The 14,321-nt window shown below is 37.1% G+C and overlaps 1 protein-coding gene across 8 annotated transcripts in view; it reads left to right on the top strand.

The window, feature by feature from the left end:
* Positions 1-14,321, top strand: part of UBN2 (ubinuclein 2) — a 76,785-nt gene that overhangs the window by 30,716 nt on the left and 31,748 nt on the right. For all 8 annotated transcript variants that reach the window (XR_016394275.1, XR_016394274.1, XM_022580074.3 and 5 more), the window contains 5 exons: positions 40-177; positions 1,091-1,194; positions 3,219-3,708; positions 8,600-8,670; positions 12,500-12,629. Coding sequence is in view for 6 of the 8 variants with exons in the window: in XM_022580074.3 (XP_022435782.1) it covers positions 40-177; positions 1,091-1,194; positions 3,219-3,708; positions 8,600-8,670; positions 12,500-12,629 (933 nt within the window). In the remaining 2 variants the exon portion in view is untranslated. The remainder of the gene's footprint in view (positions 1-39; positions 178-1,090; positions 1,195-3,218; positions 3,709-8,599; positions 8,671-12,499; positions 12,630-14,321) is intronic.

Below are 14,321 nucleotides of genomic sequence, written 5' to 3'. Positions count from 1 at the left end.
AAAGATAAGATATATCTGAAGCCTTTTTTTTAAACCTAGTATGACGAATTAGTTCCTGCTTCTCTAACAACAAAATATGGAGGGTTTTATATCAACACTGGCACTCTCCAGTTTCGCCAAGCTTCAGATACTGAAGAAGAAGATACTACAGACAACCAAAAGCACAAGCCACCCAAAGTGAGTTTATCTGACATTGCAACAGTAATGAGAGCATTCAATTAAAAGGATATATTTTTTGATTTTTACTTGTACTTTACAGCTGTGAATATAAGGAAAAGTAAAATGCTAACCATTGTTTAATGAATTTATAGTTAATTACATGCTTTAAAGTAAAATTATGTAGATATGGGGAAATTTATTTTTATATCATAAAATTCTATTATAATTTTAATATAATTATAATACTTTCTTTTAAAACTTCTCTCTCCATATCTAGTCTAATAATCTGTTTCTGGATAAGGTTGAGGTTTTAGGATACGTTAAGACTTGATGTGGAAATGACTGTTAATAGCTGTTACTTTTCCTAAGATGTAAAGCAAATTTTATAGAATATATATATTGTATTTGGGAAATTAATAGAATGTCCTTAGATAAGCGTTCCTTGAAGTGTGAGCCAAAGACATATTTGTACCAGAATCACCAAAATGTTTGTTAAAAATGCAGATTAGGGCTTCCCTGGTGGCGCAGTGGTTGAGAGTCCGCCTGCCCGATGCAGGGGACACGGGTTTGTGTCCTGGTCCGGGAAGATCCCACATGCCACGGAGCAACTAAGCCCTTGAGCCACGGCCGCTGAGCCTGCGCGTCCGGAGCCTGTGCTCCACAACGGGAGAGGCCACGACAGTGAGAGGCCCGCGTACCGCAAAAAAAAAAAAAAACCAAAAAAAAAACACAAAAAGGCTCTACCAAACCTTTAACTGAACCAAAACCAGGGGTGGGAGTTCTCATGGACCCAAAGAATCTGCATTTTTAACAAGCAATTCTTATGCACCCTGAAATTTGAGAAAAACCATTTGCCCTGGATGCTGGATTGATAACATCAGCGAGTAAAGCAGCAATACTTAGGTAAGTTATGCATTTAATCATTTTGTAGATTCCCAAAATGAAAGAAGATGATATTGAGTTGAAGAAGCGGAAGCGGAAAGAGGAAGGGGAAAAGGAGAAGAAGCCAAGGAAAAAAGTACCGAAACAACTGGGGTATGTGAAATTAGACATAATGAGGGAACTAGTGTTGTAGCATGACAAACTCTCCTTTTAGAAAGATATATTTAGCATTAATTAGTTCAGCTTAGCTGGGTCTAATTTAATACAGTATTTATAAATGTCAGTGACTTATCAACTTATATTTTAATAATATTTATTAATAAGTAGAAGTCATCTTAGAGATTAAGGTGTTTTAGATCAGATTTACAAATTTGTTAAGTATTTTGCTCATTACAACATTTTATCAACAGGAACCAGTTTGAAAAGATGGTACAAACATTGAACATGTTATTTTAATTTTCTTGTACTAAAACTGAGCTTAGATGCCTGGGGATTGACAATTGGCAGTAGTCTTTGTATAAACGATTTATGGTCGTTTTAATATTTTTTTAAAAGTCATTGATTTTACTTAGCTATTCTTAACGCTTGTGACTTTAGGTAATGATATGGCCTCTAAAAAACCAAGTAGAATTTCTCAAAAGCCTTATTAAGTCGTAAGAGGGAATTCCCTGGTGGTACAGTGGTTAGGACTCAGCACTTTCACTGCCTGGGCCTGGGTGAAATTCCTGATCCCTGGTGGGGAACCAAGATCCCGCAAGCCGCGAGGCACAACCACGAACAGAAAGGAAGAAAAAGAAAAGAAAAAAAAGTCATAAGAATAAAAGTTTGTACCTTGCAGTCATAAAGCTACCATTTGTCTCTACTTCTCTATGGCTTTTTTTGTAGAGTCAAGGTAGAGTCAAGGGACAAAAACTTGTGAGAGGCTGGGTTTTCCTCCCCTCCCTAGCAGAGGAGGTACATCTGAATTTGGGGCTGTCAGTATCTCCAGAGTTGATGTAGGGAGGTACTTATCCTCTCCTAAACCTGAGATTATAGTGATCCCTGAGTCATTAAGAAATTATTAAGAAAAAAAAATATTACTACTGGTTGTTTTAAATATTCATTATTTACAAGTAAACTTCTTTATGAACAAAAACTGTAAGTAATGCCTTTTATTGAGTTTATCATTTTCTCAAATTTGTAAACTGATTTCATTCAGCAAATATTTACTAAGTGCTTACTGTGTACCAGACACTGTCTGGGTTTTGGATATATAACAGTAAATGAAACACTGGCCTACCTGTAAGGCACTAATAATCTTTTAGGTTCTGTAGTGCACGTACAAGCATATAAACCATAAAATTTAGAAAAGATTTTTTAGAGAAGGTGATAGCTAAACAGAGACCACCCTTTCCTCTTAGTCCCTATAGGGAGAAAGTTGTCATTGAAAATTACACGTATCTATCCAAAAGCCTCAGAACGCTGTTCCTAGAATGGAAAGTGAAAAATGATCAGAAGGTAGTAGCAGATAGAATAGGGTCTGGATAGAAGACATGGTAATGAATGAAGGCTCACAGATTGACACAGACATTTTGCATTTCTTTGGCAGTTTGTAGCACAAACCACCTGGGGTACCAGTGTGAAGGTGTATTATGTAGGTTTCTCTGGTTGTAATCAACTCTGTTTTCAGCAAAAGTGCATTTCTTTACTTCGTTAATTCTTTAGGTGCCTACTTTATAGATGTGCTAAAGAATGAACATTCCAAACAGAGTAGTAAGTTTAACTTCGTATACTTTCATTTCCTTTTATTTTTTTTAATTTTGGCCACGCTGAGGGGCTTGCGGGATCTTAGATGCACGACCAGGGATTGAACCTGCATCCTTGGCAGTGAAAGTAAGGAGTCCTAACCAATGGACCGCCAGGGAATTCCCTAACTTCGTATACTTAATAAACCAGAGCTCTATTCAGTTTTGTTTATTTCTGTTGACGTTATTTCATTTTCTTCACTCTAATGGCCATTCACCTGCCTTTCATAACTGACAATCCAGATGATGATGAAGATGCCATTGTAAAAGTGTAATTTAGTAACAAATTTTCTTCCTCACCTATCAAATGATTATTTTAATTCTGTGCCTGCTTATTGGGGTTTTAACCTTTAAAATCATACATAGCCTAACTGATCACTTTTTTCTTCACAGAGTTGTGGCTCTAAATTCACACAAATCTGAAAAAAAGAAGAAACGTTATAAAGATTCTCTTTCTCTAGCTGCCATGATAAGAAAATTTCAAAAAGAGAAGGATGCATTAAGGAAGGAGTCTAACCCTAAAGTCCCAGTGAACTTCTCGACCTCCTCTCTGCATAAAACCCCCTCTGCTGCTGTGGCATTGGGGAATGATGTCTCGGACTTAAATCTAAATAGTGCTGATCCGGACCTCCCCATTTTTGTTAGCACAAATGAACATGAACTATTTCAGGAAGCTGAAAATGCCCTAGAGATGCTAGATGATTTCGACTTTGACAGATTACTGGATGCTGCTTCTAATGGCAGCCCCCTGTCTGAGTCAGGAGGAGAGAATGGAAACGCCACCCAGCCAACCTATGCCTCTCAAGTTATGCCCAAGGTGGTACCTACACTCCCAGAGGGTCTGCCTGTCCTTCTTGAAAAACGTATCGAAGACCTCCGTGTAGTAAGTGTGATAATTTTCTTGTGTTGTGTTTGCTGCACAAACGTAACAATAATTACTTTCAGGCAAAAATAATAACCTATAATCCTAACTACTTAGAAGTAACTTTATTTTCTATATTTCCTTTTAAGCATTGACTCTATGCATAGTCTTTTTCTTTTAAATATAGTTATAACATGGATAAAAGTTGGTTTTATTATCTCACTTCCCTTTATATTTTTCTGCATAGGTTTCATAAATACATACATAGTCATGTAAAGAAAATAGAAGAAAGGTAGGAACAAATAGTAACAATGCAGAAGTGTACTTGAACTTGGTCCTGACTATTGTTAACAACTAGTTATTCTACAATCGATTTTACCAGCTAGTCCTTACCAGCTAATCAGCAGCTTTAGTAAGCATACATTGTGTTCTCACTAGACAAACTTCTAAGAGTTGAGATTTTAGCATTTCACAGTAGATTCCTCTCCCGATTGACTTGGGTACATATTCTTTATTTAACTAGCTGCAGATCCAGGTATGTCAGTACACTTCTCCCTTTGATCTCAGGGAAATATAATTTTGACTTAAAATGTTTCAAACCTTGCTTAAAATGCCTTTTTTAAATTACTTTAGCATGTTTGTTTGAACCCGTGCCATGTTTTAGTCCTCTTTTTTTTTCTCCTGATTACAGAAGTTGTACACTCAATATAAATTTTTTTTTTTTTTTTTTGGCTGCACTGGGCCTTCCTTGTGGCTCTCGGCCTTCTCTAGTTGCGGTGCGGGCTTAGTGGACCCAAGGCCTGTGGGATCTTGGTTCCCTGACTAGGGATCGAACCCTCATCCCCTGCATTGGAAGGCAGATTCTTAACCACTGGACCACCAGGGAAGTCCCAATTGTTTTTTGTTGTTTTTTTTTTGCGGTACGCGGGCCTCTCACTGCTGGGGCCTCTCCCACCACGGAGCAACAGGCTCCAGACGTGCAGGCTCAGCGGCCATGGCTCACGGGCACAGCCGCTCCGCGGCACGTGGGATCCTCCCGGACCAGGGCACAAACCTGCGTCCCTTGCATCGGCAGGCAGACTCCCAACCACTGCGCCACCAGGGAAGCCCCCAATTGTATTTTATACTTAGGGAAAGATGCCCCATAATCAGACATTCCCCACCCCCAACAGGGATAACGACTATTAAACTACTTATTTTTCTGGATTTTAATCCATGCATTTGCAAATATGTTGTTATTAAAAATAATTGTTAGTCGAAGTATAATGTATGGATTATTCTACAAGTTGTGTCTTTCTTCTAGGGTTATAGTAACCATTTAAATCACATTTTAAATTTATTAATCTCTATGTTGTATTTATTTCTCTTAACTCTTTCTGAATTAGGGAAGCGAGAGATTTATCTAATTTTTCCAACAACTGACTCATGGATTCTGTTTATCAGTTCTATTCTTTTTTCTGTTTTTGTTCTTTAGCATTTCTTCTGAGGTTGTGGCTCATTAAATTCTCTTACATTTTTACTTATTTTAAGGTACTTTATTTATTAGTTCAGGACTTAGAGAGTTGTGCTCAAGTATCTCATTGCCAGTGTTTTTTAGGTTATAACTTGTATTTACCATAGTTTTTGCTTTGTTTTCTTTTTACTTTTTTTTGTAAGATTTTCACTGTCATTTATTTCTAAGTATCTTTTATTTTACTCATGAGCTATTTTTATTTTATTTATTTAATTTTTTTTGGCTGCACTGGGTCTTCGTTGCTGCGCGCGGGCTTTCTCTAGTTGCGGCGAGTGGGGTCTACTCTTCATTGCAGTGCATGGGCTTCTTGTTGCAATGGCTTCTCTTTGTTGCAGAGCACAGGCTCTAGGCACACGGGCTTCAGTAGTTGTGGTGCATGGGCTTAGTTGCTCTGTGGCATGAGGGATCTCCCCGGACCAGGGCTCGAACCTGTGTCCCCTGCATTTGCAGGTGGATTCTTAACCACTGTGCCACCAGGGAAGTCCTCTGCTTTGTTTATTTCTATGCTGTATTGTTTGTTGGCCCATAAAATTCTTGATGGCTAGATCTCTGTTGTGATATTTATCATTTGAAGGTGACCCTTTCTGTGCTATTAACGCTTTTCACCTTGAATTCAGTTTTGTCTGATTTTACTGTAGACTCCTTTCTCTTTATTTTTGCATGGTATAGCTTTTCCCATCATTTACCTTCATTGTAGCTCTTTTTTTTTTTGAATTCTTTTATTTTTTGACTTATTTTAGCTCTTTCTCTTATAGACAGCATGTAAATGGAAATTTGTTTATCGACCTCATCTGAGTCTTTTTTAAGATTTTATCTTTAAGATTTTATCTTACCTACCACTGTTATAATGATAATGATATATAATTCATCTTTATTCTGTCATTTTCTTTTATATTCTGTTTTATTGTTCCCTCCCCTCCTTTGTTTTTCATTCTTTTGCTATTTTCTGTGCTTATTTTTTGAAAAGTATACAATCATTTTATTAATCAAATAGGTTTTTTATTTACTATTCTTAACCACTTTATGTATGAAGTGTAGGTATTATTTCCTTTTTATGGTTAACACACTTAAGTGGAGGTAGGTTGAATAGCTTGGTCAGTCCACACAACTAGTAAGTGGTGGAACCTGAATTTAAACACAGGGGTTCACCTGACTCAGTAGTACATGCTTTTTGCTATCCCATGTTGCCCCTAAAATCTTTAGTTTCTTTTATGTTTTAAATAAAAAGTGCTAGGGATGTAATCCAGGTTTTTCAATATATAATTAATAATAACAGCTATTATTTATTTAGCAAAAACCTATACCTTGTATTGAGTGCAGTGCTCCTGGGACCCACAGCTTCACAAGACATCATTTATTGTTCAGGAGACAGTTCCCTGACTAGGCTTAGAATACTGTATATACTGTGGAGTCTAATCCTCCAACAATTATGTGAGGTAGGTAGTATTCTTCCATTTAATAGATGAGGAAACTAAGGTTCAGAAATTTCCCAAGGCCACATAATTTTTAAATGGGTGAGGCTTGATGCACAGTCAGGATTTAAAGGCAGGACCATCATGCTTTATAACTTGCACTCTGTCCACTGTGTTATATGCCATTCATATTCACTTAGTAAACAGAATTGATTAGTAATGAGTGTGTTTCAATCTTGTAAGGTGCTGTTATATCTCATATACTAAAAACTCTTTCTGTAGTAGCCATGCTAGGATTAGAACAGCTACTTCCTAACCTCTTAGTAGGAAATTATCAATAAGAAGATTCATTTCACTTATTAGTATTTGTGAATTCTCTGTATTTTTTTCTTTGAAATAGGAGATGGTATTTTTTTCTTCAGGAGATGAGAATTCATTGTTGCCTAAAATGCTCATATCTGTCTGATAAGGACTTTCTTCTTGTTGCTCTTTTCTCACTTTGTAACATATCTTCCACTGTTCAGCCTCTTGACTTCTTTTGATTCTCTTTCTTGAAGTTTAGTTTCCATTCTGGCTTTCTTCCTATATTTCTTCTCCCTATACATACCCAGTCTTCATCCTTTCTAAGAAGCACTGAGGCACATCTCAGAAATTGTCCTCCTCTATTTACAGAATGTGATGTTGTCAAACAGTGTAAAATTATCAATCTGCTGACTGACAGAGTCAGCATGTGACTTGCTCAGATTATTGGATCAGGCCTCTCGATGTCTTACATCTTGGGCACCTCAAGATAAACTATCTTTTGTTATTTCCCCAGTAAATTTTGCTTATGGTACAGTGTCTTGGTTTGCATACTCTTTGTTTCTGGTAAACTGGTTAAGATGACAAACACAGTGATGAAAATATTCTTATCCTCATTGAATTAATTGTTGCTTATCCCTTGATAATGACTGTGGCTAATTTTTTCATTGTTAGTAATTAGGTAGAACCCAGACTGGCTGCAGTAAGCTGAGTATCTTTGTACAGGGTGACAGTGTTGTACAGTTGAAGTCAGAAAGCTTCTGGTCTGAGTCCTGGATTCACCACTTACTAGCAGTGTGATTTGGGGGCATTATCATGTAACTTCTGTAAGATTTAGGTTCCTTGTTTGTAAAATGGGAGCTATAATACCAATGTCACTGTCTGTTATGAAGATTAAACATGGTAATGAGTATAATATATAGAATATCAGACACGTTGGACAGTATTGTCTTGTAGAAAATGAGACATCTGCTTTCTCTTATCTTGGAGATCACAGCAAGAATTGATAAACAAACCTTACAGATACTCAAAATACACAAGACACCCATAGCACCCATAAAAAGTCTTATATGTGTAACTTTTAAAAAATATAAATTTATTTATTTTATTTATTTTTGGCTGCGTTGGGTCTTTGTTGCTGCATGCGGGCTTTCTCTAGTTAGCTGCAAGCGGGGGCTACTCTTCGTTGCAGTGCGCAGCCTTCTTATTGCAGTGAATTCTCTTGTGGAGCATGGGCTCTAGGCGCGTGGGCTTCAGTAGTTGTGGCACACGGGCTCAGTAGTTGTGGCTCACGGGCTCTAGAGCGCAGGCTCGGTAGTTGTTGGCGCATGGGCTTAGTTGCTCCACGGACCAGGGATCTTCCCGGACCAGGGCTCAAACCCATGTCCCCTGCATTGGCAGGCAGATTCTTAACCACTGCGCCATCAGGGAAGCCCCTGTGTAACTTTTTAAATTTAGGAAAATTCAGAAAAATGAAATACAGACATAACAGGGAAGAATGTTATGTATGCTAAATTTTGTTTCAGCACTGTTTCATTGCCTGCTCATGCCAGGTAATAAGCTGGGACAAAGTGAAGTTAATCATAGCCCCACCCTCAAGGAGCTTATTCTAAGTAAATAGATATGGAAGCATATAATGTGTAATGTGTTTATTGAGAGTTATATTGACAATCTTGTGTTTCTCTAGGCTGCCAAACTTTTTGATGAAGAAGGAAGGAAAAAATTCTTTACACAGGATATGAATAATATTCTTCTGGAGTAAGTAATTTTCTTCTTTGATTAAGAAACCTTGAAAATTATTTAAACCTTAAGAAGTCATTAAAAAATATAGTAGGCCTTTGAGGTACAGATGCTGAGTGGTTGGCTAGTCTCATGCATTAGCTCTTCCCTTTTGGCCTCACAGCATGTGTGATTAACATTTGTTTCTTAGCAAAACGATGCTTCTACATACATTGGTTCTCCGGGACCCCTTATGATAATCAAAGCTTCCAATGTTATAACTGCCAGAGCAAGTGACTGCTGTATGGGTTGAATATTATCCTAGATTTAAATGCATTCTTTGTCACGTTATGTGAAAATATCTTTCTGGGACAGTTCTGATTGTTTGTATTAAATTTGGTGTACTTTCCTTCTACTTTGATTCAGATGTGGGGAAAATAATTCCATTAGTATCCAGTGAGGTTTATTATAATTCATACAGACATTTATAGCCAAATGGAAAGTGTGGTTTAATGAAGAATCATTTTTGTGGGGTAGGACGGAGGCAGTGTGGAGAAGACAGATGTTAAGTTGGAAAGGAAAGGGTGAAAGCTGGTTTATGATATAAATTGTATTTAAATTAGTGATAATTTTCACCCTTATCTAGAGTTTAACATTAATGAAGTTGCACGTTCTAAGACTATGGTCACATAAGCTGCACTTACAAACCTTATAAGGCTTATAAATTTTGACCATTGTTCCAGAAATTGAGTATATAATTGGCTACAAGCAGAAATGGGCAAAAAGGAAGTGGTCCTGGGAAAAGCAGCAAATTCCTCTCTGATGAAAATAATGTATGCCTACTTTTGGTGGTTCAGTAGCATCATATACAAAGAAACAAGGCAGTGTTTCCAATACTACGATTCCTGTCTTTTAAATATATGATGGAGATAGTTTCTCATGAGATATAAAGGTTGGATTAGCTTATTGGTTTTGATAACTATTTTAATTAATGCAATCTCTCTTTCTCCTGAAGTACGTAAAAAATCATTTTGGTCTCCATGGACTCAAAAAACACATAACCTAGTATGCTAGTAGCATGGACACAGAGGAATTTCTTGTTCCTATTCTTTATTTTAGCCAGGGGTTTTCAGATTGATTCTGTCTGCCTGCAGGTGCTTCCTGTCTGTTCCACCTCCTTTTACCTAGCTCCCTTTTAAACCTTAGATTCAATAAACAGTGTAACCATTACTCATCAGAGCTGTCCCAGATTCCAAAATCTGGGATCTGACTAGCTCCTTTTTTTTTTTTTTTTTTTTTTACCTAAGAGCCCTAAGTTTTCTAGATCAGGTCTTTTTCCTGTGACTGAGACTGTCCTTTTTTATTTTACTCTTCTGTAAGGGGACAACTCTTTCTCTTCTGAGAGAATCAAAAAATCATCCTTGGGATATAACATCTCAAAGAAGCATCTCTGTTAATTCCTGCCATGTCTGTCTTAAAACGAATCTTCTAGTTTTCTTGGAGCTCATCTGCTTTTTATTTCACTGAGAGTGTGCCTCTAATTCTACAAGCCCTAGTGTTCAGAGTTGAATTTTTTCCCTTTTAGTGACTACTTTCTTATGCCCCCTTGTCTTCTTTTTTTTTTTTTTTTTTTTTGCATTACGTGGGCCTCTCACTGTTGTGGCCTCTCCCGTTGCGGAGCACAGGCTCCGGACGCGCAGGCTCAATGGCCATGGCTCACGGGCCCAGCTGCTCCGCGGCATGTGGGATCTTCCCGGACCAGGGCACGAACCCGTGTCCCCTGCATCGGCAGGCGGACTCTCAACCACTGCACCACCAGGGAAGCCCCCCTTGTCTTCTTTTTCCACTTTCCTGAATAGACATCCCCTATTTCTCTGGACTGAGTTGATTGTCTAAGGGCATATGAGACATGATTATTTGGGTTAGTAATTCCCATGAATTTATTCAGGTATATTTTATTGTCCCCATATACTAAAACATTAGAATTCTTAGAAAAAAAATATTAAAGTATATGTGTGAGGGATGTGTACTTAAACTGCTCTCAGATATGAATTTGCATATATTTGGGATAGACCAGTACAGTCAGTAACCTCTAGGGTTAATACATTTCTCTAATTTTTACCTAATATTATGGGCTTAGGAGCAGGGAGTCAGCACTTCCTGTTTCTGAGTTAACCCCTGTTTGGAAACTACTAATTTTTATAAGTGAGTCATTGAGTCAGTCTGTTCTTACTTGGAATCTCTTACTACTTGGAGTTTCTATTTTATTTTCAGCTTTAACTAAGCTTTTATAATGGGGCAAGCCTAGAATGCCTCCTACCCAGAGTCTTGACTTTTAATAAAGAACTAACCACAATATTTAACCAAGTGTTTGTACACAGAACTCATGACCGGAATGATTGTCTTCCATATGAACCTCTGATTTGACCCTCTGGCTCTAATAGGCCTTAAAGTTCTTTTTATTTATCCTTTTGTTATACTTGGCTTCTCTAATACCAAGAATTTTCAACTGTCAGTTCTAAGGAGTATAGTTTTCCACATTTCATTGTTTCTGAAATTGCAGTGTATATTATAAGTGTTGGATACATTTGATCTGGCAGGGTTTCTTTCCTTCCCCAAAAGCTGTTAATTGAATCTTTGCATGTACCTTATATTTGTGAAAATATTTACGTCTGTTTGCACCTTCTTCTATAGTAAAACATGATGATTTGGACATAGTTTATTGCCAAGGGCCCCAGTTTGGTCTTGACCTTCAAATTAACATCTGTTCTCATCTTTCTACAGTAGCAACTGCCAGATATACTGTCTTCCATCTGGAAGACACCTCAATTGTTTATAGTAGGCTTGTCTTGCTGAGAATATGGTGGCTATTACAAACTCTTCCCTTTTTTTTTTTTGAAGTAACTGTTTGGTTAAATACTCTTTTAGCAGGAACTGGAGAACTGGAATAAATTGAACAAACTATTAAATATCTAGTTCAGTGGAGGCACAATAAGGAAAACAAAGAAGGATAAAACAGTCTGTGCGTGTAGCCAGGAGGGCTTTACCTCTTCTGAATCTGTAATTTTTTCAAACACCTTTAAGGAAAAAATACTCTAAAAATTCACTGAAACTGTGACTCTAGTATAGCAGTTGCAGGGTGGTGAGGGGAAGTATGATGTCTCTTTGAGGAAGTGAGTTTTTGGTTAATAATGGAGTTCCTGTGCTTTACCCAAAAATGTAGACTTTGCCCCTGTCATCAAAAAATTATTTGGGCGGGGTGGGGAAAAAATTAGGAGTTTAGGTTTTTTGTGGGTTTTTTTGGCTGCATCGTGCAGCTTGCAGGATCTTAGTTCCCCGACCAAGGATCGAACCCATGCCCCCTGCAGTGGAAGCGTGGAGTCCTAACCACTGGACCACCAGGGAATTCCCAGGAGTTTAGGATACACACTACTATATATAAAATAGATAAACAACAAGGACCTACTATATAGCACAGGGGACTATATTAAATATCTCATAATAACCTATAATGGAGAAGAATCTGAAAAAGTAATTTTATATATATATATATATAACTGAAACACTTTCCTGTATATGTGAAACTAACACAGTATTGTAAATCAAGTATACCTCAATTAAAAAAAAAAAGCAAAAAAAATTATTTGCCATCTTGTTGGGGTTGTAAATTCTACTCTGAAACTAGATTCATTGAAATTTTTTATAGCATTACGATTTATGGTTTTGTTTTTTTTTTTCCTTGAAAAATACTGTCTAGGAAATCATGGAAAGGTAAAAGGAGAAAAAAATCACTGCCTCTGCCTCCTTGCTTGTTTGTTACTACCTAAAAGAAATTCTGTACTACTTATTTGTTGTTGTTTTTGGTCAGCATTGAGTTACAGCTGCAGGAACTAGGCCCTGTCATTCGTAGCAGTGTCTACTCCCACCTTGAAGCTTTTGTGCCATGCAATAAAGAAACACTGGTAAAACGTCTAAAGAAGTTACATCTCAATGTCCAGGTAAGAGGAGGAACAATAATACCTGCTTCTGGGGTTTTATAACCTGAAAGGAGACTGATTTCTGTTTGCTGCTTTTGCATACTAATTGCTTTATAATTGTATTGTACATATTTAGTAACCATAGGATGTTCTTTAGTAACCATAGCATGTTGGATCCCCTGGGAAAAAATTGCTTTTCATCAATTGAGAGGTTTAGATGAGACATAATGTTTTCTAATGCTTCTTGGACTAGGTAAATTAACCTCAGTTCCACAACTGACACAACTTTGCCCTCAACAAATAATCTGACATATGTATAATTCAATTTTCTTATTCCTGAAATGGACCTATACAGATATGCTCACACTGACATAAAGACCAATGGAAAGAGTCACAGGGTTGCACTTAAACTTAAAGATTATCTAGTGTAATCATCCATGTTCTGCTAGATTCTTCTCGACTGCAGTGCCTCTAAGTAATTGTGCAAGTTTGCATGCTTCCAGTGATCAGAAGCTTATTTCATTACAATATCAGGAAGTTCTTGCATATGTTGAGTCAAATCCAAGTGCTTTCCATCCCATTGGTCCTAATTCTCCTTTTGCGTTTATTCACAAATTATGTCCCCTTCTTTACTTCATATAAAATGGGCTTCAGTACCTTCACTGTCCTGATTACTCTTCCTTTAATGATTTGTTTGACTATGTATTTTAAAAATGTTTATAACTTGCAAGTTATAGAAAAAATAACTTGGATGCAGTTTAAGATAAAAAAAAGAACACTTTTTTCTATGAATAAAGGTATTCCCTGGAATTAAGGGCAAGAATGCAACCAGGAAGGAATGGGAACTGATAATCTGAATTAACTCTGTTTCTCTTTACCTCTCTCGCCCTATCTCACTTTTATCCTTTTATGTGCATCTGCAGATAAGTTTTCTTTATTTCCAAGGTTTTATATTACAGAAAAGCTACACACAGAGATTGACTGTAGATTTCTCATCCCAATCCATATGCTTGGGGTGAAAACTCTGGTTGTATTATTTTGAGTCAGTCTAAACTTTTCTGGTCGGGGGGCTAGAGTCACAAAGCACAGCATGGTACAAATAGGGGACTGAGTGTGGTGCTCTGGATCACCGCAGTGGGTGTGATCTGACAGGCATAGAATTCTTTGTTAAAGGTGCTATACGTCTATTAATAAAATAGTTCTTTTGAATTGAGAAACTGTAGTTCTTTCTCAATTCAAAGCAGGTTAATGAACAAATGAAATTTATTTGAGGTCTCAGATTTTGTGCCTATGCCTGGACATTGACTATGGAATGTTGACTATGGAAGAAAGACATTTATCTAACCCTTGCTTTTCTTTATATGGTATAATCATGTACCTTTGTATCCCTAAACATTATATTGTTTGGTTTGACATGTTTTTGAGCTTCATATAAATGGAGTAATAGTGTCTGTTTTCTTACGCAGCTTGCTTTTTTACACTCACCATTATGCATCTCAGATTTATCTGTCTTTACATGCAGGGGAACTCCATTTTTACTGCTGTGTGTACAGTATTCCATTGTATGAATATATCTCAGTTATTCATTTTACTGTTGATGTATATTTGGATTGTTCCCAGGCAGATAGTCTCAGCTATGTAATTCTTAAGATGAGATCACCCAGAAACCATGATACTGGATCTTCCATTTTTTTAAATGGGATTTTATAGCAG

Source organism: Delphinapterus leucas, chromosome 9 (genome assembly GCF_059928025.1).
Source record: "Delphinapterus leucas isolate spDelLeu-1000000601 "Yukka" chromosome 9, BTC_Dleu_Yukka2, whole genome shotgun sequence".
NCBI classification, from domain to species: domain Eukaryota; kingdom Metazoa; phylum Chordata; class Mammalia; order Artiodactyla; family Monodontidae; genus Delphinapterus; species Delphinapterus leucas.
Note: the sequence above shows the minus strand (reverse complement) of the source record. Positions and strands in the feature narration are given on the sequence as shown.